Genomic DNA, 22,667 nt, shown 5'->3' on the forward strand with positions numbered 1-22,667 from the left:
TTTTCCAATGTCCCACCATTCTTGTAAAGAGGAAAATTGACCTTTTTGTTCTCTAAATGTCTCCCAATAAAACTTAAAAGCCTCTTTAAACTTTAAATCTGATAACAAAGTCACATTAAACTGCCAATAAAGGCTACTTAACTTAACAGAACCCAACTTCAATGAACACACAACCAAACTATGGTCAGAGAAACCTACAGGAACAATTGAGCTATTTATGAAAAAACTACAGTGATATTCAAGCGTGCCATTGACAGCAAATTATCACGAACGTGTGTCCATGTATATTGTTTAACTCTATAATTAAAATGTCTCCATATATCACATAGCTCATTCGTTTCTATCATTTACAGTATATTAATTTTCTACGAGAAGCCATTTGTGGCTCTACACGGTTCCTATCATTGTTTTTCTCAACACCATTAAAATCCCCTCCCATAACTAAAAACTCCCCATTATCACACTTTTTTACTTCTGTATTTAATTTATCTAAAAAAACACTTATTTCTATTTGTGAGGTCGGTGCATATCTACAGACAAAAGCAAGATTCAAGATTCAAGATTTTTTATTCGTCACATACACAATTATACAGAGTATAACCAGCAGTGAAATGTAAGTCAGGTCCGCTCCAAGGACAGTGCTATTATATAGTATACAAGTATTAAGAAAAATAAAAGTAGAAAAAAATAAAAGAATAAAATAAAATAAAAGATTAAAAAAAACTAAATATAAATGTGCAGGTCAGTATGTTGTTGACATAAATAGTAATATAAGAGGAATGTGTAAAAGAATGTGCAAAAATGTTGTACAGGGTATAGCAGCAATATCAGGTAGAAAAAATTCTGAATAGCTTATTGATATAGTGATGTTTACATGGAGTCAAGTGATGTTATGACACAGAGTTAGAGTTTAGGAGCCTGATGGCCTGGGGGAAGAAGCTCCTCCTAAATCTCTCAGTTTTTGCCATCAGGCTACGGAAGCGCTTACCAGATGGCAGCAAAGTGAATAGACGGTTACCAGGGTGATTTGAGTCCTTGATGATTTTGACAGCTCTATTTTTGCAGCGTTTGAGGTAGATGTTCTGCATAGAGGGGAGAGCAGACCCTGAGATGCGCTCAGCTAAGCGCACAACTCTCTGTAGTGCTTTGCAGTCCTGATTGGACCTGTTTCCATACCACACTGAGATGCACTGAGTCAATACACTTTCTATGGTCCCTGAATAGAAAGTTTTCAGGATTGCTGGTGAGACCCTGAATTTCCTCAGCTGTCGCAGATGGTACAGTCTTTGCCTGACTTTCTTAACCTGTGTTTGGATGTATGTAGTCCAAGTCAGGTTCTCGGAGATGTTTACACCGAGGTACTTGAAGCTACTCACCCTCTCCACAGGGGTCCCACTGATCAAGTGTAGGGCCGCTGCTTTCTCTTCCTAAAGTCCATGATCAGCTCTTTAGTTTTGCTCACATTCAGAGAGAGACAGTTGTCCTGGCACCATGATGTGAGTCTCTCTACCTCATCCAAGTATGCGGTCTCATCGTTGTTGGAGATGAGGCTCAGAACCACAGTATCGTCAGCGAATTTGATAATAGATGTGGAGCTGTGAGAGGACACGCAGTCATGCGTGTAGAGAGAGTAGAGCAGGGGACTCAGGACACAGCCCTGTGGGGCTCCTACGTTGAGGGTGATGGAGTTTGAGGTGAACTGGCCAACTTTCACCACTTGAGGTCTGCTGGTGAGGAAGTCTTGAATCCAGTCACAGAGTGAGGAGTTTAGGCCGAGGTCTGTGAGTTTAGATGCCAGCTTGATGGGGACTATAGTATTGAAAGCTGAGCTATAGTCAATGATTAGCAGCCTTACATGATTCCCATTGTTGCTGTCCATGTGTGTGAGGGAAGAGTGGAGGACGTGAGAGATGGCGTCATCCGTAGATCTGTTTGGGCGATAGGCTAACTGAAGAGGGTCCAAAGTATCAGGTATGGAGGAGCAAATGTGGCTCTTTACAAGTCTCTCAAAAACCTTCATGATTATAGATGTGAGGGCAACTGGGCGATAGTCATTCAGGCAAGAGGGTTTATTGTTCTTTGGCACTGGGATTATGACAGATTTTTTTTAATGAGGTGGGAACCACGGAGGTAGCAAGGGACACATTAAAGATGGAAGTGAACAAATCAGCGAGCTGATCAGCTCAGGACCTCAGAACACGGCCAGTTATCCCATCAGGTCCGGCTGCTTTCCTGACGTTCACTTTCTTTAGTGCCCTCCGAACCACATCCTCCGACACGGTGATAACAGGATCATCGCTGCTCTGCCTGCTTCCTGACATGCTGGACGGCAGAGTCATGCCGCCACCGTTGCAATCGAAGCGGCCGTAGAAGATGTTTAACTCGTCGGCCAGCAACGGATCTGCTCTCACCTCTGCGGAGGATTTGTTTCCGAAGGCACAGATGGTCCTCAGTCCCTGCCACATCCGCTGAGAGTCATTGAGCTGGAAATGAGACTCAATTCTCTCTCTGTATCTGTGTTTGGCGGTTCTTACTGAGAGTCGGAGAGCATAGCACAATGCTTTGTACTCGCTCATATTCCCGGTCAGAAGAGCCTCATTGTAAGCAGCAGTGCGTGTGTTAACCGCACGGACTGTACTGTCAACCCACGGTTTCTGGTTGGAGAATGTCCTAATAGTTATTGTTTCTGTAGCTTGCTCGGTTAGCGTGTTTACAAAGCTTAATGCTACATCCGTGAACTCGCTGACGTCAGAAGAACTCGCCCGGAACATGTCCCAGTCGACGTCATCAAGAGCCGACTGTAGCATAGCCTCTGAGTGGGAGGACCAGCGCGTCACTACTCTCTGCACCGGGGGATCCTCAACGAGCCTTTGTTTATATTCCGGTGTGAGGAAAATGGCGGCATGGTCCGATTTGCCAAAAGCCGGTAGTGAGCGGGCTTTGTAGGCATTCTTGAACTGAGTGTAGCAATGATCCAGTGTGTTTGGTCCTCTAGTTGGACAGGAAAACTCCCGGGGCAGATAAAATGGGCGGCAAATAATGGAAAGATGTTCCAGATGAGGCGAACAGGAACGCGACAGAATGGAGATATTCCTGGGATCACACCATTTCTTGTTAATCATGAAACACACTCCTCCACCCCTGGATTTACCGGCCTCTGCTGTTCTGTCCGTCCAAAAAACAGAGAAGTTATCACTCAGCATTACAGCGGTGTCCGGGACCGAGGATGAAAGCCATGTTTCTGACAAACACAGGATGTTACAGTCACTTATGTCCCGTTGGAAACTAATCCTGGCTCTAAGATCGTCCATTTTATTCTCCAAGGATTGGACATTTGCGAGCAGAATGCTCGGAAGAGGAGGACTGTGAGCCCTTTTCCTCAGTCTGTCTTGAATCCCAGCGCGTTTCCCACGGTGTTTCTTGATCCGTCGCCTCGGAGGGTTATTGTTTATCTCCGCGTTCCGAAGAATCTCCAGAGGCCATGATGGATTCGTGGATAAAGTGTCCTGGAACAGCTTAGTGTAGCGGTTTCCAAAGTCCAAAAGTGTTTCTTTGTTATAGGTGATCAGTGCCCACGTGAAATGTGTAAAAAGAGAAAGTAAAAGTAAGTAAAAAAGTAAATAAAAACACAATCTTAACGGAGCGACCTGGACGGCGTCCGAACACAGCGGCGCCATCTTGTTAATTTAAAATTAGCAAAAACATGATCTTCAAATTGGGCCTTAATCTTTAAACCTCTACCTTTTACAAATTCCTCTACTAAAAAAGATGAGGGAGTAAAGTGTTTATTAAACAAAACAGCAACTCCACCACTGAGTGAGGTATTATGACTCAGACAAAGAAGACCACCCCATTCCTAATTTTTTCGTCTCTGTCTCCTACAAACACAGGACATCAATTTTAGTCGGATTCACTACTTCATAGATCTGCGCTCTCTTTCTGTAGTCTCTAGCCCCATTCACATTTACTCATAAAAAAAATAAGAAAGAGGCTACACTACAAAGAGCAAGACATCCGATCAGGGCATAAAGATTAAACCATTTCATCACCATTGCTCAACTGGAGTTGAATTTTTGTGACAATTTTCTTTAAACGATAAACGTCTTTATCTGTAAATCTCCCTTCACTCATTAAACACTTAATATTTTCCAGCAGCCTTCTAAGGTCTGGAAAATATTCAACAATTTACTCCTCTCATGTTTTTGGTCACCTTCAAGAACTTTTTAATCTCATCCACTCCATAGTCAAGACATGACCAATTAGATTGGGAGCAAACTGAAACATTTGAATCAGAGCACTCGCTTTCACTACTTTCATTGTCTAACTTTTCCTCCTCATGATTCTTTCTGGCCTGTTTCAAAACCAAACTCTTGTCACTTTTTTTCCTCTTCAGAGGTGTTTTAAAAACAACCTGATCCATGTCCATTAACATATCATTCTGAACCACATTCTCCAAATGTGATTCAGTATCAGAAAGTTGACTCAAACTCGTTTGTGTATTCACTATATATATATAATGAAAACATGCTTTTAGAACTCAAAACTTCTTCCCAGTTTAAAAAGACCATTAACTGAAACTTAAAAGCAAAAATATCTCAAAATTGTTTTTGTTCCAAACAAACAGACTCTGTCTGCAATCCATCCAAGCTACTCTAATGCAGAGCTTAGCTCACACAGAACAGACTGTGAGCTGCATTAACAGTGAACTCATCCAAGTTCAAATCAATTTAAGCATGCCAGCTGAGCTCTTCAGCATCTTACAGCATGATTTACACACTTCCTTCATTACATAAAGATTCTGTACATCCTGCAAGACGGATTCCTCCTTCTGTTAACCAAAGCAACAAACACACTTAAGTGAATAAAACAACACCATTATGCAAATCACAGAGACTCTGCCGTGGCCTGTATTGATAGTCTGCCGGTTTGGATGCATCTTTAGAGAATGAAAAAAGAAAAAAGAAAAACACTTGTGGCGGTAAAAATGACAGACACACTGGCTGTCGGAGCAGTGGACAGGAAATGACCCGAGGGGTCAGAGGAACAGGAAGTCCACACGGACATGTACACAGAAATGAGAAAGAGAGGATGCCAGAGCTGCCCAGTTCATTTTACATTTCAAACAAATGTATTCTTGTTCTGTCGAGGAGATGGTGGGAAGGAAGGATGTAATTATATCAGAACTGACGCAAACAGGAGAAATAACAAGAATCAAACTCTCTCTGCTCATTAGGTGAGTCAAGATGGACCTCAAGGAACTTCTCATGGACAGACTATAAGAAATTCATTTTCTGTGCACAATTTTGGACATTGTTTATTTACAAAAGAGAAGCTGCAGTTGTTTATTATTAATTTTTGCCTTCTGGCATCAGGCGTGAAAAGAGTTTGGATCATATTTCACAGTACGCTCTTAAAGGGGTCATATGACGTTGCTAAAAAGAACATTATTTGGTGTATTTGGTGTAATGCAATGTGTTTATGAGGTCTAAGGTTAAAAAAAATATTTTCCACATACTGTACATTATTGTTGCTCCTCTAAGCCCCGCCTTTCTGAAACGTGCCGATTTTTACAAAGCTCATCGTTCTGAGCAGCGAGGCGTGCTCTGATTGGCCAGCTATCCAGTGCGTTGTGATTAGCCGAATACCTCAAGCATGAGGTATAAATTTTATGCTCCCTTACCGTATTGTGATGCCGTGTCCCAGATCGATGACACAAAAACAATAAAACCCACTATAAACGAGGCATTTGTTGCATCCAGTGAGGACATAATTACTGATTATAATGACTTATACTGTCTTTATACTGGCGCGATGCAACGTGACGCATAAACATTACCACATCTGCATTTGTGATCAGAGAAACGACAAACAACAAGCACTACTCTACACTGCTCAAAACTCACGTTTGAATCGTCAGTAGCAGAAACGTACTTACAGGCTGTGAGACAGAAGCGTCAGACTGTCCTTGCAAAGTTGGAATTGCCCCACTTTAATGTGTGCAAGCCAGCATTGTGCAAGCCAGCATTGTAGGCTACTCTCCCAGGTTGAGGAAATAGTCCTCCGTAAAATTCGCTGCACAGTGCACACACTCTAATATTTGGGTTGAACTGTTCTGGAACAGTGTTGTAAATACAACTTAACCACTGATTTCTAGTTGTGTCCTCTTTGGGAAACCCAAACAAAGTACTTTCACTTTCACAACAAAACACAGTATCTCCAGGACATGGCGCCGGAGGCAGCAACAATACTACAGCGAGAATAATAGTTCTGCCTTCTTTCATTGCGTATACGTTTGGGGCGGTGTTATGCAAATATTCCCACACCATGACGTAGACATGTGGAGGCGTGTTTGAATGAGCCATTTTAGGGGAGCGTGGCAGAGTCTTAACTTTTATAAAGAATATCTCTTTGGTTTTGAGACTTTAGTCTTTGCAACTTCAGGGAACTTGTCTATGCACAAACAGCGTGTAACACTCCAAAGAGAAAGGAAAACTTGAAATCGCATCATATGATCTGTTTAAAAACAAAGATTCCAAAGGGTTTTCTTTTCAATTTTTTTTTTCTTTTTTTTTTGCAGCAATGCCAAGAAGAACACTTTTGGTTACAAATAAACTTTTCAGTGAACTTTGTGTGAAGAACTATATAGCTTTCCACTATAAAGAAGCTTATGTGGAATGGAAAGGTTCTATGGATGCTAAAGGTTCTTCATGGAACCAGAGATGCCGAACAAGAACCTTTTAGATTTTTAGATTATTCACAAACCACCTCAAAATATGGGCAAACAGGACATCTTATGTTGTCAAAAAGAGTTTATATGCAGATAAAATTGAGCATGCACAGTTACACAGCGATAATGTAATATAGCAGTGTAGCTCATTTTTGACAGGAATGAAAACAAGGCTGTGAGGGATAGATGTCTTTCATGCTAATAAGCAACTAGTTAATAGTGAAAAGTGTTTTCTAATCTTAAGTGTTATTTTTAAGATGTTTTTGTCCTTTTATTGTGCTTTCTGGAGCTTGACAGCACTCAAGACACTTTGCTAAGCTTTTGTGTCCCACTGAAGAATGAAAATCATATACTTTTAGAATGAGGGTGAGTAAATGATGATGACAGACTGACCTCAGATGATCATGATTTTGGACAGAAGAGTGAACATGTGGCCTGACTGAAGAGATGAAAGATTTCAAAGACAGAAGCTTAAAACAAACCTTATTTAAGTGTTTGGATGATGATCCGGGTGAACTGTTGTTCAGATTCTCTTTGTCAGGCATTCCTTGTAAACAAAATAAACAAAATAAAATAATTATATGATGAATATAAAAGATCAAATCTTTAAGATCTAATATTGAGCAGATAGTTAAGTAAGAAGATTAAATGTAGTGTGTAAAGTCATAATGGGGCTGCAGGATGTGTGTAATCTTCAGTAATGGGTCCTGAGGGGCTGCGAGGAACAGCGGCAATCATTACACACACCACAAAAGCTTTCTCCTTCAGGAACAATAACTCCAGCCCTAGACAACAGCACATACCTCTTCATATATGACACTTACTGAATTACACACATCAACATAGAAATCACAGACAAAAATACTTTTTTTAAAGAGAGTTTTCAAACTTTAAAACATGCTAGTTTCTTTAAATTATTTTATAACAGCAAAAAAAAAATCTCTTCTTATCAAGAGTTGATAGCAATGTGCCATGCTTGATTATGCAGAAGCACAAATGAAGAATAAGAGGTACAGCAGAGGGGAATGAAAGACATACAGTACACCACCGTTCAAAACTTTGGGGTCAGTAAGTTTTTTTTGTTGTTGTTTGTTTGTTTTTTAATGCAAAACATGCATTAAATTTATTAATGTGACAGTAAAGACACAATGCCACAAAAGATTCCTATTTCAAATAAATGCTGTTCTTTTGAACTTTCCATTCATCAAAGAATGATTTCTGAAGGATCATGTGACACTGAAGACTGGTGTAATGATGCTGAAAATTCAGCTTTGCATCACAGGAATAAATTACATTTTAAAATATATTCAAATAGAAAACAGTTATTTTAAATCGCAATAATATTTTACAATATCTTTTTTCCTGTATTTTTGATAATAATTGCAGCTTTGTTGAGATTTAGAGACATGAAAACATGATAAAATCTTACCAACACCAAACTTTTGGTGTATGTTTTGGTATTTTTCTCACAAAAAGCTATTGTATGATTTCAGAGGACATTTATCAAAGCATATACAGTACGATGTACTACTTACTGTTTATGATACTTTCAATGTGATTTTTACTTGATTGTTTTACAGACCCTCATCACAATATGCTTTAATTTTATAGAGGAAAAAAAAGAAAGGAGTTCGGAAAACTTGTCTTTTGTTTTAAAGAATGAAAGTCATACATGTGCGGAACAAAACCAGAGTGAGTAAATTACAACAGAATTAGGTAACACTTTATTTTAAAGTGTCCTTGTTACACATGCTACATGTATTTACTATTACAACAACAATTAATTACTCATAATTACACGCAAGTAACCCTAAGCCAAACCCTAATCCTAACCATATAGTAAGTAAATGTAGTTAATTAATATTACTCAGTACTTAAATGTATAATTACACTGTAACAAGGACACCTTAAAATAAAGTGTAACCCAGAATTATCACCATTGGGTGAACAAGGGCAAGTGTTTGTACTTACTGTCAGTATTTGGGCAGCTCTCCATAACACCATAGGGAGGGACCAGCAGACCAGCCATACACTGACGATAATTCTGAAAGACACAAACACTCCAGTCACATACGAGAGGTGGCAAAGAGAGATTGAAAAGAAAAACGAAAAGAAATGAATAAATTACTTAAAATAATAAAATAATGTCAACATGAAGCTCAATTTTACCATAATTACTCAGTACGTGTTCCTGGTCTTTTCTTACAAACTTCATCAGTTATTGCAAAGAAAAACAAGTTTGTTTTCTCAGTTTTTCATCAAAAATTTCCTTTATATGTGGCATCACATATGTCACTTTTTTTCCAACACTTTTCTGATAATCACTTGCTATATAGAGACATTTCTCATGATCCAATAATCTCCTGGTGGATAAAATCAAGTCCTGCCCTACATTTTTGGTTGAAAATCCCATTTCACTTGGAAATATATCAGAATATGGACGTAAATGGGTTGTGAACATCATTTCTTATGGGTAGAAGAGCTGGTCATATATGAATATATAATATATATGAATATAAAATAATAGACGCAGACACACACATATTTGCTCAGTGATGTAAAAGCTATAAAAGGCATCACTAACAGCATGAGCTTTGAGTAATGGTACACATAATACACATATGAAAACCACCATAAACCTCATCCCCCAACTGAGTCTGCTTCCTCACAAGGTTTTCTCTTTAGTGCCTATACATCCCATGAAATTTATTGCCATGGTCGCCTAAAATTTAGTTTAGCTTTAGAGTTGCAGCCCAGAACGATGAACTCATCTGAGCACAAATAAGAAAATCAGTTTGAGAGGAAGAGTTTGGAGAGTCGAGAGTAATCTCTTTAATCAGGTCCGACTGCAGATCAGAAGGGATTATGCTGGATTAAATCAATATTTCTGAATCAAAGATTAGACGGCACACACACATATGCACATTACTGACACAGAGCTCTTGATGTACAGTACACATCAAATACTACCACAGGTACCAGCTCTATATAGCAGTAGTCTTCCACACTAGATGCAATGCATTTTTATACCTTTAGCATTCATGCTTTAAAATAAAAATGTTAACTTCACAGTGTTAAAGATAGTAGACTTTAGCATACTTTTCAAAAGAGTGCCTATTGAAAAAATATAATTTAAAAGAATATTCTTAAGTGTGAACTGAGTGTTACATTTTTGGACACTTAATTACATGTTAATCAAAATTAAATGAAAATGCAGTTTTGTTTAAATATATATTAAGTGCAGTATATTTTAATCCACTTAGGTAGGACTTAAGTACATTTATATTTGTAATTTGATAATTACTTCTATTGCCTTTACAACGTGTAATAAGTGTAGTACTGAATACGGACTATAGCATGAATAGTAAATTAAAATCTACTTTTATGTAATTTCTATTGAATGTTGTATGCCATGTATTTAAGTATATTTGTAATTACACATTTCAAATGATGAAGATGCAGTTTAGTATATTTAATACACATATACATATATATATATATATATATATATATATATACATATATATATATATATATATATATATATATATATATACATATATATATATATATATATATATATATATATATATATATATATATACATATATACACATTTTAAATGCAATATTAAAGAAAAAAAGTGCATTAAAATGTACTTTAAAGTTGACAGTTCCATTAACATCTATAACTGACATCAAATTCTAGAAAGACAGATGGACAGATGGAGAGATAGTGCCATTGGGCAAGGCACTTAACCGTGGATTTCTCTGGAGGAGAGCACTAGTATACTTAATGTTGCTTTGGACAAAAGCATCTGCTAATTATAGACACGAGAGAGATTAGTGCCCATTTAGTGTTTGGCGAAAGGGTAGAAAGTCCAGCTTGTCCTGCTTGTTCATAATGGGTTTAAGACCTCACCACATGCAGAGGTTTTGCACATCCCCGAAGACCATATTCAATATGTCAATAAATTTAATCAACATCTGTTTTGATCCATCAAACCTAATACTGAACTGAAGACGTTTTACATCACTCATTATAAAGGATTCAGAACTGAGAAAACGCAATACAGCACAGCAGCTATGAGCTGAAGCATATCATTATATAGACAGAACATGACAGAATAAGCTTATTTAATTTTTCTCAAAGCTGAAAGTTTAGTACAGGAGGTGCCAATAAAATGAAGCTCAGTGACTAATGACACAGAGGTGGCCTGAGCCATTAACCAGGACACCTGGGACCGTTAATGCCTTTCTGTGGCTCAAATGTGAGTGTCTGGGTCTCTGGGGAGTGGACGTCATCATGAGAGAGGACAAGTCATTATCTCTGACTGATGCATCCCATAAATCACACAAACCCAACCTAATCTGTCATTATGTCTACCGATAAATGACACAACACTGAACACAGCAGTCAGAGAGTGAGTGAGCATATGGGGTTAGTTCACCCAAAAATTACATTTCTGTCATCGTTTACTTACCCTCATGTTGTTCAGACCCACATGAATTACTTTCTTCCATGAGTCAGATTTTTTTTAATGAACTGCATGAGATCATTCACAAAGCCAGTCTGAATGATTCAGTCATCAACTGGTCTAATCCAAGCCTCGAGTTCGAATCCCTACCGGAGTTATCCGTTAACAATGGTTAACAACTCACTAGAGTGGAAGGTTATCAGTGATCAGAGAAAAGATTTGAATTACAGAGCACAAGCCATATGAACAGATACTTTTCTGTGCTTTTTAAAGCTTGAAAGCTAGAGTCCACATTCATTATTCTTGCATAGAAAAAACAACCAATCTTCAAAAACACAGTCTTCAAAATTCTCCCTTTGTGTTGACCATCTGGGTTTGGGTTTACATTTACACATTTGACAGAGACTTACATATACACATTTTTTATTTTTGCTTTCCCGGGGGAATTGAACCCATGGTGTTGCTAGCACCATACTCTGCTGTTTGAGATACAGGAAGGCAATCCGTATTTGTCTCACAGACTGACATGAGGAATAAATGATTACAGATTTTCATGCAACAACATTCAGACATGTCAAATTTTGCCTTCAGAGAATAAATGTGGCTTGAGACCACTGCATATTCAGTCTTCTGAAATGTCATGTGCTCTATGGCAATTAGCGTAAATATCATGTGATATGTCAAACCATAATAAGCAATCCTTTGTCTAATTAAAAGTTAAAGTACACTTATCTTTATGTATGCACTAACGTACTAAAGCACATGTAAAGTACATGATTATAAGTTTATGTAGTGTGTTAGATATTACATTTAAAGTTAATATATTATGTATGATAATTTGCAAGTCCATCATTACAAATATATTTACTTATATTTAAATACATGACATACAATTTTCATTAGAAATGTTTACCATACACTCTTAAAAATAAAGGCGCTTCACGATGCCATAGAAGAACCCTTTTTGTCTAAATGATTCCATAAAGAACCTTTAACATCTGAAGAACCTTTCTGTTTCACAAAAGGTTCTTTGTGGTGAAAGAAGGTTCTTCAGATTATAAAAAGGTAAGAAAGAGATGGTTCTTTAAAGAACCTTTGTCTGAATGGTTCTTCTATGGCATCGCTGTGAAGAACCTTTCAAGCACCTTTATTTTTAAGAGTGCACATTCTTGTCAGTACATGTGTTATGTTCTGTATTAGGTGGATGTTAAAGTATAATTAGAGTCGTGTCATGCAGATTCAACTAAAAGTACGCTATTTAAAGGAAGAGAAGTAAAAAGGAAGAAGAATGTATCTTTTTTCTAAATTTGATTACTCATTTCTGTATAGTGGAACAAACCTTTACCTTTGCATTAATCCTTGCAGATGTGTATACTGTATATGAATGTGGTGAGTGGGGCGGGGCCGAGAGCCGTGGGAACGGAGCGAGGCCGGTGGAGTTAATGATAATGAGCGACACCTGCGACACTCACCGGTCTCGAGTCCCACGGAGGAGCTCCGGAAGGATAAAAGGAGGAGTGACGACAGTGGAAGACGAGAGAGGACCAGGCCTGGATTTTATTTGGTGTTTTGTGTGCGGCAGTCGTCCGTGAGGGGCTGCCGCTGTACTTTTGCGTTTGTTTATTTTGATTATTAAATCTTTAAATGTTTGCCGGTTCCCGCCTCCTTCTTCCCGACCTACGAACTTTGTTACAATGAACAAATAGTATTGTAGGCTATTTATAGATAATAATATATAGATTATATATAATATATAAATATATATATATATATATATATATATATATATATATATATATTATATTATAATATATACATATAATATTTCATTGGATTATTGTATTTATGATTAGTGGCTTACAGATCACAATTTAAACATAAAAAAAAAACCTATTTTGGAAGTATTTTTTAAAGTATTAGTCACTGAGCTTGGTATCTTCGTCGAGTCTTAACGTTATGTTGCTGTGTAAATCATTGTTTACCATTAAAAGCCTATTTTCACGAACTCCCCGATTGCCTGCCTTCCCTGGTGCACGTTCCGTAACAGAAGACTTGACCGAAACCGAAATGCTGACGGCTGAGGACAAGCTGTGGGGTTTGCGGCAGGCTGGTCGGAAGCTGGAACGGTATGTGGATGATTTCATTGAACTTGTTCACCAGCTGAACTGGCCTGACGCCTCTTTGGGTGCTTTTTTTCATCTGGGGCTGGACAGCGAGACGATCAGATGTGAGCTACCCGCTTTTGATTTCTCCCTGGTCGAATGAATTAATCTTGTTTTATTTCTAAATGGATCAAATTTCGAAGTTGTTGAGAAGGAAAATTTTCAGTCTCGCTGCCCAGTCTCCGCTGAAGCACGTCACGTCGCGTCAGCTCACCTCCCGCCAAGGACCTCCACATACAGCACCAACGGTCCGGGCCGCCTGCCCAGCCCCAACCTTCCCCATACCATCTGCAGCACCATTGTTGTCCTCAGTCCTGAACCGCCCACGGCAAAGTCTGTGCCGTCATCCGCGGATAAGTTAGGCCCACCAGAGATGATTCCGGAGCATTCACTCTTGGACAGGGCGATTCCCCCCGGGTTTGCTGTTCCGGTCATCTTGCCTGAGCGCCCCCGAGAATCCGCGCTTCCAGAGTGCCCCCGAGAATTGACCCTTCCTGAGCGCCCCCGAGGATCCGCGCAGCCCGAGCGCTCCTTTGAATCCGCGCTTCCAGAGCGCATCCGAGAATCTGCGCTTCCTGAGCTCCCCCGAGAATCCGCGCTGCCCGAGCGCTCCTTTGAATCCGCGCTACCAGAGCGCCCCCGAGAATCCGCGGTGTTCGAGCGCCCCCGAGAATCCGCGGTGTTCGAGCGCCTCCGAGAATCCGCGCATCCTGAGCGCCCCCGAGCATCTGCGCTGACCGAGCTCTCCTTTGAATCCGTGCTGTTCGAGCGCCTCCGAGAGTCCGCGCTTCCAGAGCGCCCCCGAGAGTCCGCGCTGTCCAAGCACCCCCAAGTGTCCGAGTTCCCCCAAGTATCCGCGCTTCCAGAGTGCCCTCCTATGTCTCCGCTGGTCCCGTCCAGCTTCGCGCCTCCCGAGCGCCCTCAAGTGCCCGCGCCTCCCGAGCGCCCTCAAGTGCCCGCTCCTCCAGAGCGCCCTCAAGTTCAAGTGCCTGCTCCTCCTCAATGGTTCCCTGGGGGGAACTTCCCCAAGAAAATTTTTTGGGGGGCTGTATATACCTGTCTGGGACAGCCATAGTGGCCAGGGGGATCACTCAAGCCCTCTGAAAAAAATAGACCCGCCATGGCTCCCCGAGCCTCCTGTCCCGCCATGGCCGTCTAAGCTCTCTGAGCCGCCATAGCCGCCAGAATCCGGCTCCCCTGTCCCGCCATGGCCGCCGGACTCCAACTCCCCTGTCCCGCCATGGCCGCCGGACTCCCACTCCATTGACCCGCCCTGGAGGCCTCCCTTGTCCAGGTCCTGCAGTGGCGCCTACCCCTCCTCCCCGGTGGAACTGTTGCGGCGCGAGACGCGCCTTCTGGGAGGGGGGAGTAATGTTAGGAGTTTGGACTTCAGTTTCAGTTTTTCTGGTTCATCTAGCTGTTCCTGTTTTCCCTTATTTGGTTTTGTTCTGGTTTTCCTCATTAGTTCCTTATTAGTTGATTAAGGCTAAAGCTTCACCTGTGTCTCATCTCGTTCACTCCTTTGTTTCCGGTTCCTTTTATAAGCTGTCTGTTTGATTTGTATCTTCATTGAGTCTTAACGTTATGTTGCTGTGTAAATCATTGTTTACCATTAAAAGCCTATTTTCACAAACTCCCCGATTGCCTGCCTTCCCTGGTGCATGTTCCGTAACACTTGTCACTTGGCTGCATGTCAATGCATATTAATACATGGGTTACTTTCAGACATTTTTTAATATATACACAAATACTGAAAGTTTTTGAACATGACAAATTATCCATCATCCCCTGGGGCTTTAGTGTGACGCTGTGATTGGAGGAGACAAGACAGCCCAGAGGTACTTAGAGCAGGCTGATATACAATTACACAGTCAGATGCACAAACACACAAACAGAACATATAAAATCACTTTTAAACAGTGTTTCTACAGAAATAAATACAAAAGAAAAGTCCTTATAATCACTGTGACTGTGCAGAACTGTCAATAAAAAAATAAAAAAAAACGCCTGATGCTCGAGACAGTAATGAGTTCAATTCAAATTGAGTTTCCAATAGCGGGAAGACCCAGACCCTCAATACACACAATACAAATTACAAAATAACACACACACACACACACAAAGCTGGAAGGAGACAATGGAGTACTGTATGTGAAACGCAGCATTTAAATATCACCCGCACATGGCCACTCACTCAAACACATAATGATGAGACACAATAAATACAAGCACATTAGACAAGCACACATACACACAGCTAACATAGAGATGTGCACATATGTGCTGCAGAGTGAAATTGAATGTGGCAAGATTTGTTTCTTTATGTTGCAGGTATCCGACCTGAGCAGAGTAATGAGTAATGAAGCGTTCCTTCTCAGGGTGTGTGAATATCTCAAGCAAATACTTACATAAACCACCTCTACACTTTCACAAGCCTCTGAGAATCACATCTCCGAACAGACAGAAAACTCACCAGATCAGCTAAAGATTTTAAATATCAATGTTTCTATGATACCCATTATATAACCAAGAAATATATCTTTATATATTATTTAGATGTAATTGTTTGGAATTTTTGTTTTGTTTTTAATGATGTAAATTTGATTTTAAAAAAGTACATTTATTTAAACAATTAATATACCATTTAAATGTTTGGGGCCAGTATATTTATTTTTTTTGTTAAGAAATTAATACTTTTATTCAGCAGGGTGCATTAAATTGATCAAAATGACACTGGGCCTTTCAAATAAATGCTGTTCTTGAAAAAAAGAATCTTAAAAAAAATAATATAAGAAAATAAAAAGTTTATAAAGACCACTTGTGAGATCTATGCCACTCTGACTATAATATACAAAACTAATAAGAGTGCCCATCACCATGACAACAGTTGCCTGCTTCTTTGGAGTTTTTTGACTGTAAAGATGAAGGAGTGTTTCCAGCATCAGCGGGGAATCTGACCATTACCAGACAGTATCCATGATTAACTGCTTGCTGGAAATTATTCAGTGGCCCTCTTATTTGAATTGGTTTTCCAACCAACAAAACCTCAAATTAATTATTTTCATTTTAAATGCAATGTATTATCATTGCAAACCAACAAATATTTAAAATATCAATTGCATTTTCTGGATAAACCCTACAGTTACTGATCATTAGGATCATTATAAAAGCACAAATATAAAGTAAAACTAATGCCTCAATTAGGAAGAAGGTACAATTGTTAGGGGATGAAAGCCACATCAACCATCCAGGGACCTCAATGTTCAGAAGCTGAGAAAGATACAGCAATCAACCAGAAGATGCCATTGCTCAGAGAGATTCATGTCTGGGGCAAAAAAGCACAATAATGATGCAACTGAGATATGTGGACAGATATCGTATCAGACAAGAGCAAACAGAGCTGTGTTGACAGGAAAGCTTCAAAGCTACACGGATGCAGGGAAACATGCAAAAAAAACTTGAACGGAATCTGGGATCAATTCCATCCAGCAGGAAAAATATTCAAAACGGAAGTCTAATTAACACTGGACTGGCTCAAAAACAGACAGGTGAATGGTTAACCTGAATATTTGGCATTATTTCAAAACTGCAGTGCACAGGTGTCACCCAAACCTGAAGGATCTGGAGCAAATGTGCTGGGATAATGGGCTTGTAAGGGAACTGTTGTGTGTGTGTCATGTGTTCCTGCCTCTTGTGCCCATATTTGGTTTGTTTCCTGTCCTTGTTAAATGTAATCATTAGTTTATTTGTGTCTAGCCGTGTCTGTTAATTTACCTGTGTATTTATAGTCCTGTCTGTGTAGTGCCATTTGGTCTGGTCTACTCGTTATCCCCGGTGTTGGATGTCTGTGTCTTACCCTGCCTTGCCTTGTCTTGCCCTGCCTTGATGTCAGTAAAGTGTGTTATTTGAGTTTATATCCTCGTCTGCGTGTTCCTGGTTCCTCCCTCGTGTGTGCACCGTGACAGGGCTACAGTCACATATCCACAGTGTGTGAAACTTAGCTACCGCAACAGTCTGAAAGCTGTCCAAATGTGGCTTAATGAAATAACAAATTGTGAGCATTGAATGCTTACATTTGTGTCAATACTGAAATTGACTTTCAGAAATAGACAGTAGCACAAAAATTGTATTTATTCATCATTCACAGAACATTTTATTCTGCAACGTTTTAGTTGGACATATAACGTTTTCAAATGTTACTACACTAAAAAATGCTGGGTTATTTTTTAACCCAAACGCTGGGTTCAGCCTGTTGGGTCATTTTATTGGGTAATTTGTTTTTATATTTTACCCAGGTGCTGGGTAGTTTTTCTGTAACTTATAATTTTTTTCTACCCAATCGGTTGGTTGAGCCTGCATTTTTGATAGGAAAGGATGGGGAATAAGAAAAAAAAAATGGAAAAATGCATGCAAAAATTTCAGTAGCCCCTCGCTGCAGAACAAAGATCCAGGGGGCGGGGTTGGATCCACATCTAGGGGGTGGAGATGTTAGGTTTAGGGGTGGGGATGGGTGGATTTAGAGATCAGGGGGTGGAGACGGGTAGGTTTATGCCTCCTGGATCTTGTGTTCTGCAGTGAGGACATCTCGAAAATTTCGGACTCAGTGAGTCCGAAATTTTCATCTGAAATTTTCACATGTTAAAAAATAAATACGACCTCTCGTTATGTCAATCACATTTACACACTGCCTCCGAAATTTTCGGATCAGGTTCAATTTTTCCCATTTTTCGCATCCATAGCAAGCATTTTGAGAGGTGTTTTGACAGATCAGAGCCACAGTACAAGCGAACGCCGATTATTGAGTTCATCCACTTCATCTCGCAGCACAAAGCACTGTATATAGATCCTTGCACACTGAGTTCACAAAAATTAGTGGTCTTCTTTTTAATATGTGGCTCTAGTATCACTAGCAAAGCATCAAACTGACCCACTAACAACCTGAAGTAAACTTTGAATCGCCCGTGATAATCCCGCTGCTCGTTAATGAGGAGGGGGAACTCTCCTCTCTTTATCTCAGGATTGGATTTTTTCCAATCCTTTTTTTTTAAGAAGCGAGAGGACAACAAAATCATCCTCAATACTTGTAGATTCCATTCAGTACTAAGCTACTGTTTTGCAAATTTTTTTGCAACGGATTAATTAATACGCATTGGACTTGGTGTACATGGTGTGTGACGAATTTTTAGGATTACGAATACGAAAAAACGCATACAAAAATTTCGGACTAAGTGTGCAATGACCTTTACAGTCAGAGCTGGGTTTTTTTGTCCTCTACAGGAGAGAGCGGCTCTCAGCACCGCTGCCGCCAATTTGGTGCACTCTTTCCGGAAAATAAAGGTTTGAATGCATTTTATTTAATTTATAAAGTCTTTAATGTGATGTAAATTATATTATTTTAAAGACGAATCAGTCAGCTGCGTCAGCAGCGGTCGTTTTGCGCTGGAAATGCCTTTTGCCTTGCATAGCATACATGGATTTATTTGTTATAATATTGAGTTTAATTTAATTTGATGTTAAAATATGTTCTCTAATCTCAGTAATGTTTGTTTATGGGCAGGTTTTGCAGTCAGTCACGCCATCTCTCAGCTACGAAACGCGAGGCCGCGGTCTGAAGTTCACAGTTCCCCCGCGAACAGCATCCCTTCACCAGCTCAGATTTCGGCGACACACCGGCACACGAATTAGCACTATTTCGGTAAAAATGTGATTACAGAAAACGGTTGAACACTTAAATTAAAATGCTACTTTTAAATGTGCCTTTTTTTTCTAAAATGCTTGTTAAGTGAGTTTAAATATAAATGTAATATTATAATATTAATAATAAATAATAATATTAATATTAATATAATAGTATATATTATAATAATGTAATATTGTAAACTATGCTGTATTCACCCAAATCAATTCATTTTTTTTTGTATTTTGTCCATGGGTGTTCTTGCTTAATAATAAATGTTCATCTAATCTCAGTAATGATACTTTGGACCCTCTTCAGTTTGCCTATCGCCCAAACAGATCCACTGACGATGCCATCTCTCACGTCCTCCACTCTTCCCTCACACACTTGGACAGTAACAATGGGAATTATGTAAGGCTGCTATTCATTGATTATAGCTCAGCTTTCAACACTATAGTCCCCATCAAGCTGGCATCTAAACTCACAGACCTCGGCCTAAACTCCTCACTCTGTGACTGGATTCAAGACTTCCTCACCGGCAGACCTCAAGTGGTGAAAGTTGGCCAGTTCACCTCAAACTCCATCACCCTCAACGTAGGAGCCCCACAGGGCTGTGTCCTGAGTCCCCTGCTCTACTCTCTCTACACGCATGACTGCGTGTCCTCTCACAGCTCCACGTCTATTATCAAATTCGCTGATGATACTGTGGTTCTGGGCCTCATCTCCAACAATGATGAGACCGCATACTTGGATGAGGTAGAGAGACTCACATCTTGGTGCCAGGACAACTGTCTCTCTCTGAATGTGAGCAAAATTAAAGAGCTGATCATGGACTTTAGGAAGAGACAGCAGTGGCCCTACACTCCTCTTATGATCAGTGGGACCCCTGTGGAGAGGGTGAGTAGCTTCAAGTACCTCGGTGTAAACATCTCCGAGAACCTGACTTGGACTACACACATCCAAACACAGGTTAAGAAAGCCAGGCAAAGACTGTACCATCTGCGACAGCTGAGGAAATTCAGGGTCTCACCAGCAATCCTGAAAACTTTCTATTCAGGGACCATAGAAAGTGTATTGACTCAGTGCATCTCAGTGTGGTATGGAAACAGCTCCAAACAGGACTGCAAAGCACTACAGAGAGTTGTGCGCTTAGCTGAGCGCACCTCAGGGTCTGCTCTCCCCTCTCTGCAGGACATCTACCTCAAACGCTGCAAAAATAGAGCTGTCAAAATAATCAAGGACTCAAATCACCCTGGTAACCGTCTATTCACTTTGCTTCCATCTGGTAAGCACTTCCATAGCCTGATGGCAAAAACTGAGAGACTTAGGAGGAGCTTCTTCCCCCAGGCCATCAGGCTCCTAAACTCTAACTCTGTGTCATAACATCACATGACTCCATGTATATATCACCATATCAATAGCTATTCATAATTTTTCATAATTTTTCTCTACCTCATATTGCTGCTATTTAAATACCCTGGACAACTTTTTGCACATTCTTTTTGCACATTCCTCTTATTACTATTTAATTCAACAACATACTGACCTGTACATTTATATTTATATTTTTTATCTTTTATTTTATTCTCTTATTTCTTCGACTTGTCTTTTTCTTAATATTTGTATACATTATAATTGCACTGTCCTTGGAGCGGACCTGACCTACATTTCACTGCTGGTTATACCCTGTATAATTGTGTATGTGACGAATAAAAATCTTGAATCTTGAATCATTTGATTATTGCTGTTGCCTATAGTAATTCTGTGTGTGGTTTCTAATTTCCAGCCCATTTTACGCAGCAATATAATAATGTTTAGACAATAAATGACTTAAATAAAACATCCCAGCATGGTGGGTAAAAATGTTTAACCCAACCAACTGGGTCAAAAAACCAACTGGGTCAGCATGTGTTCTGTCCAATATTTACCCAGCACTGGGTTGCCAAATAACCCAAATTTTTTAGAGTGTACTCATTTCTGAATATTCAAAAGTGACATTCCCTTAATATTTGCTGAATAATAAAATGGAATGTTTGTTAACACTTTATTTTAAGGTGTCCTTGTAACAATGTAACTATACATTTAAGCACTGAGTAATATTAAGTAACTACATGTACTTACTATATGGTTAGGGTTAGGATTAGGGTTTGGTTTAGGGTTACTTGCATGTAATTATGCATAATTAATTGTTAGTATAATAGTAAGTGCATGTAACGTGTAACAAAGACACAGTAAAATAAAGTGTTACCAAATGTTCCCTTAATATTCATATAACCAAGGAAAAAGCATTTTAACTAATTCAAAGAATTTGACATTTTAAACATTCAGAGAACATTCAGAATAATGTTTTCATAACTCAATGAGAACGTAAGCAAAACGTTCTTAGAACATATTTTTGTTAGCTGCGATTGTGTTGTTTTAGGTTTAAAGGAAACTTAACATAATATCCTGTCAGAAAATTAACAGTAGCTTTTCAGTCTTTCAGCTGATTTTGTTTCTTATAGTATAGACAGCAATATGAAAAACCGTTAAATTTTCTCTCTTTCATGCTTGACATACAAACGCATCTCATAATTGCGCTTCACTGCACTTTTTTTCACTGAACACATTCATTACATAATGCACATACAGACATTCTCAGCATAACCTGTTCTCCTCTCACAAGACCTCACCTCATTAAAAACAACACAAGACTTCAAACCTCAATATAAACCTCAGTGTCTCACACACATGCAGTCCACTGTCCTAAATCCATCAGTACAGAAAGTTCATATTACATCCTGAGATAAAAACAATCAAGCACACATTCAAACGGTGCCCACAGAGTCACAGAATACAAACCTCAAGTAAAGCAAAGCAGATCAATTGAGTGCTCAGACACTTACCTACAGTAGTGAGCGACCCATGAGTGACAGACTGAAGCAGTCAGTGCGGCTCTATCAGTCTTACTACTATTAGTGTCTAATGCAGAGAGCTCTATACAACAGCTCAAGCATGCTGTAGTGTGTGTGTGTGTGTGTGTGTGTGAGTGTGTGTGTAAGTGGTCCGAGCAGCAGGCAGAAGAGAGTGCTGATGTAGTGAGCGTGTGTGTGTAGGGCTGAACGGGCAGCTACCCCCCCCCCCCCCCCCCCCCCCCCTCCTCTCTCTCTCTCTCTCTCTCTCTCTCTGAGAGAGGAGTGGTTGCTAGGCGATTTGAGTACTCCAATCATCATGGTTTGATGGCTACTGACTGCACATACATACAGGTGTAAAAAACATATTTTTGTTCAATAGAGATGAAGGTCTATTAATAATAATTACTTCAGAGGCAAGAATTTATTTTAATAATTCATTGTTTAAGATGAACCCGCACACAAAGTAAGTTTAACACTTAAAAACAAGCTTATTTGCAGACTAACGTGTTTGTTTTGTTCAGGCATGTTAAAGGTAACAGGACTTCACTTAATAATTCAGTATTCTCAAGAAGATGGAAACAGACATAAAATGAAAGTACCCTACCATCGGTACTGATGTATAATAAATGAGATAACGACTCATTCAGAAAAATATCAATAAAATCTTTTGAAAATCACCTCAAAATCAACTATAAATCACTTTCAAAAATCTGGCTCATCCCCTTATTCA

General features: G+C 39.5%; 1 protein-coding gene across 1 annotated transcript in view; it reads right to left on the reverse strand.

The window, feature by feature from the left end:
• LOC306876789 (rap guanine nucleotide exchange factor 4-like) overlaps positions 1-22,667 on the reverse strand; it is a gene marked incomplete at its 5' end in the record, with an annotated part of 69,318 nt that overhangs the window by 22,029 nt on the left and 24,622 nt on the right. The window contains 2 exon segments of the mRNA XM_079428196.1: positions 7,210-7,274; positions 8,699-8,771. Of these exon segments, the coding sequence (XP_079284322.1) occupies positions 7,210-7,274; positions 8,699-8,771 (138 nt within the window).

This window comes from Barbus barbus (assembly GCF_936440315.1).
Source record: "Barbus barbus genome assembly, chromosome: 11".
Taxonomy (NCBI): domain Eukaryota; kingdom Metazoa; phylum Chordata; class Actinopteri; order Cypriniformes; family Cyprinidae; genus Barbus; species Barbus barbus.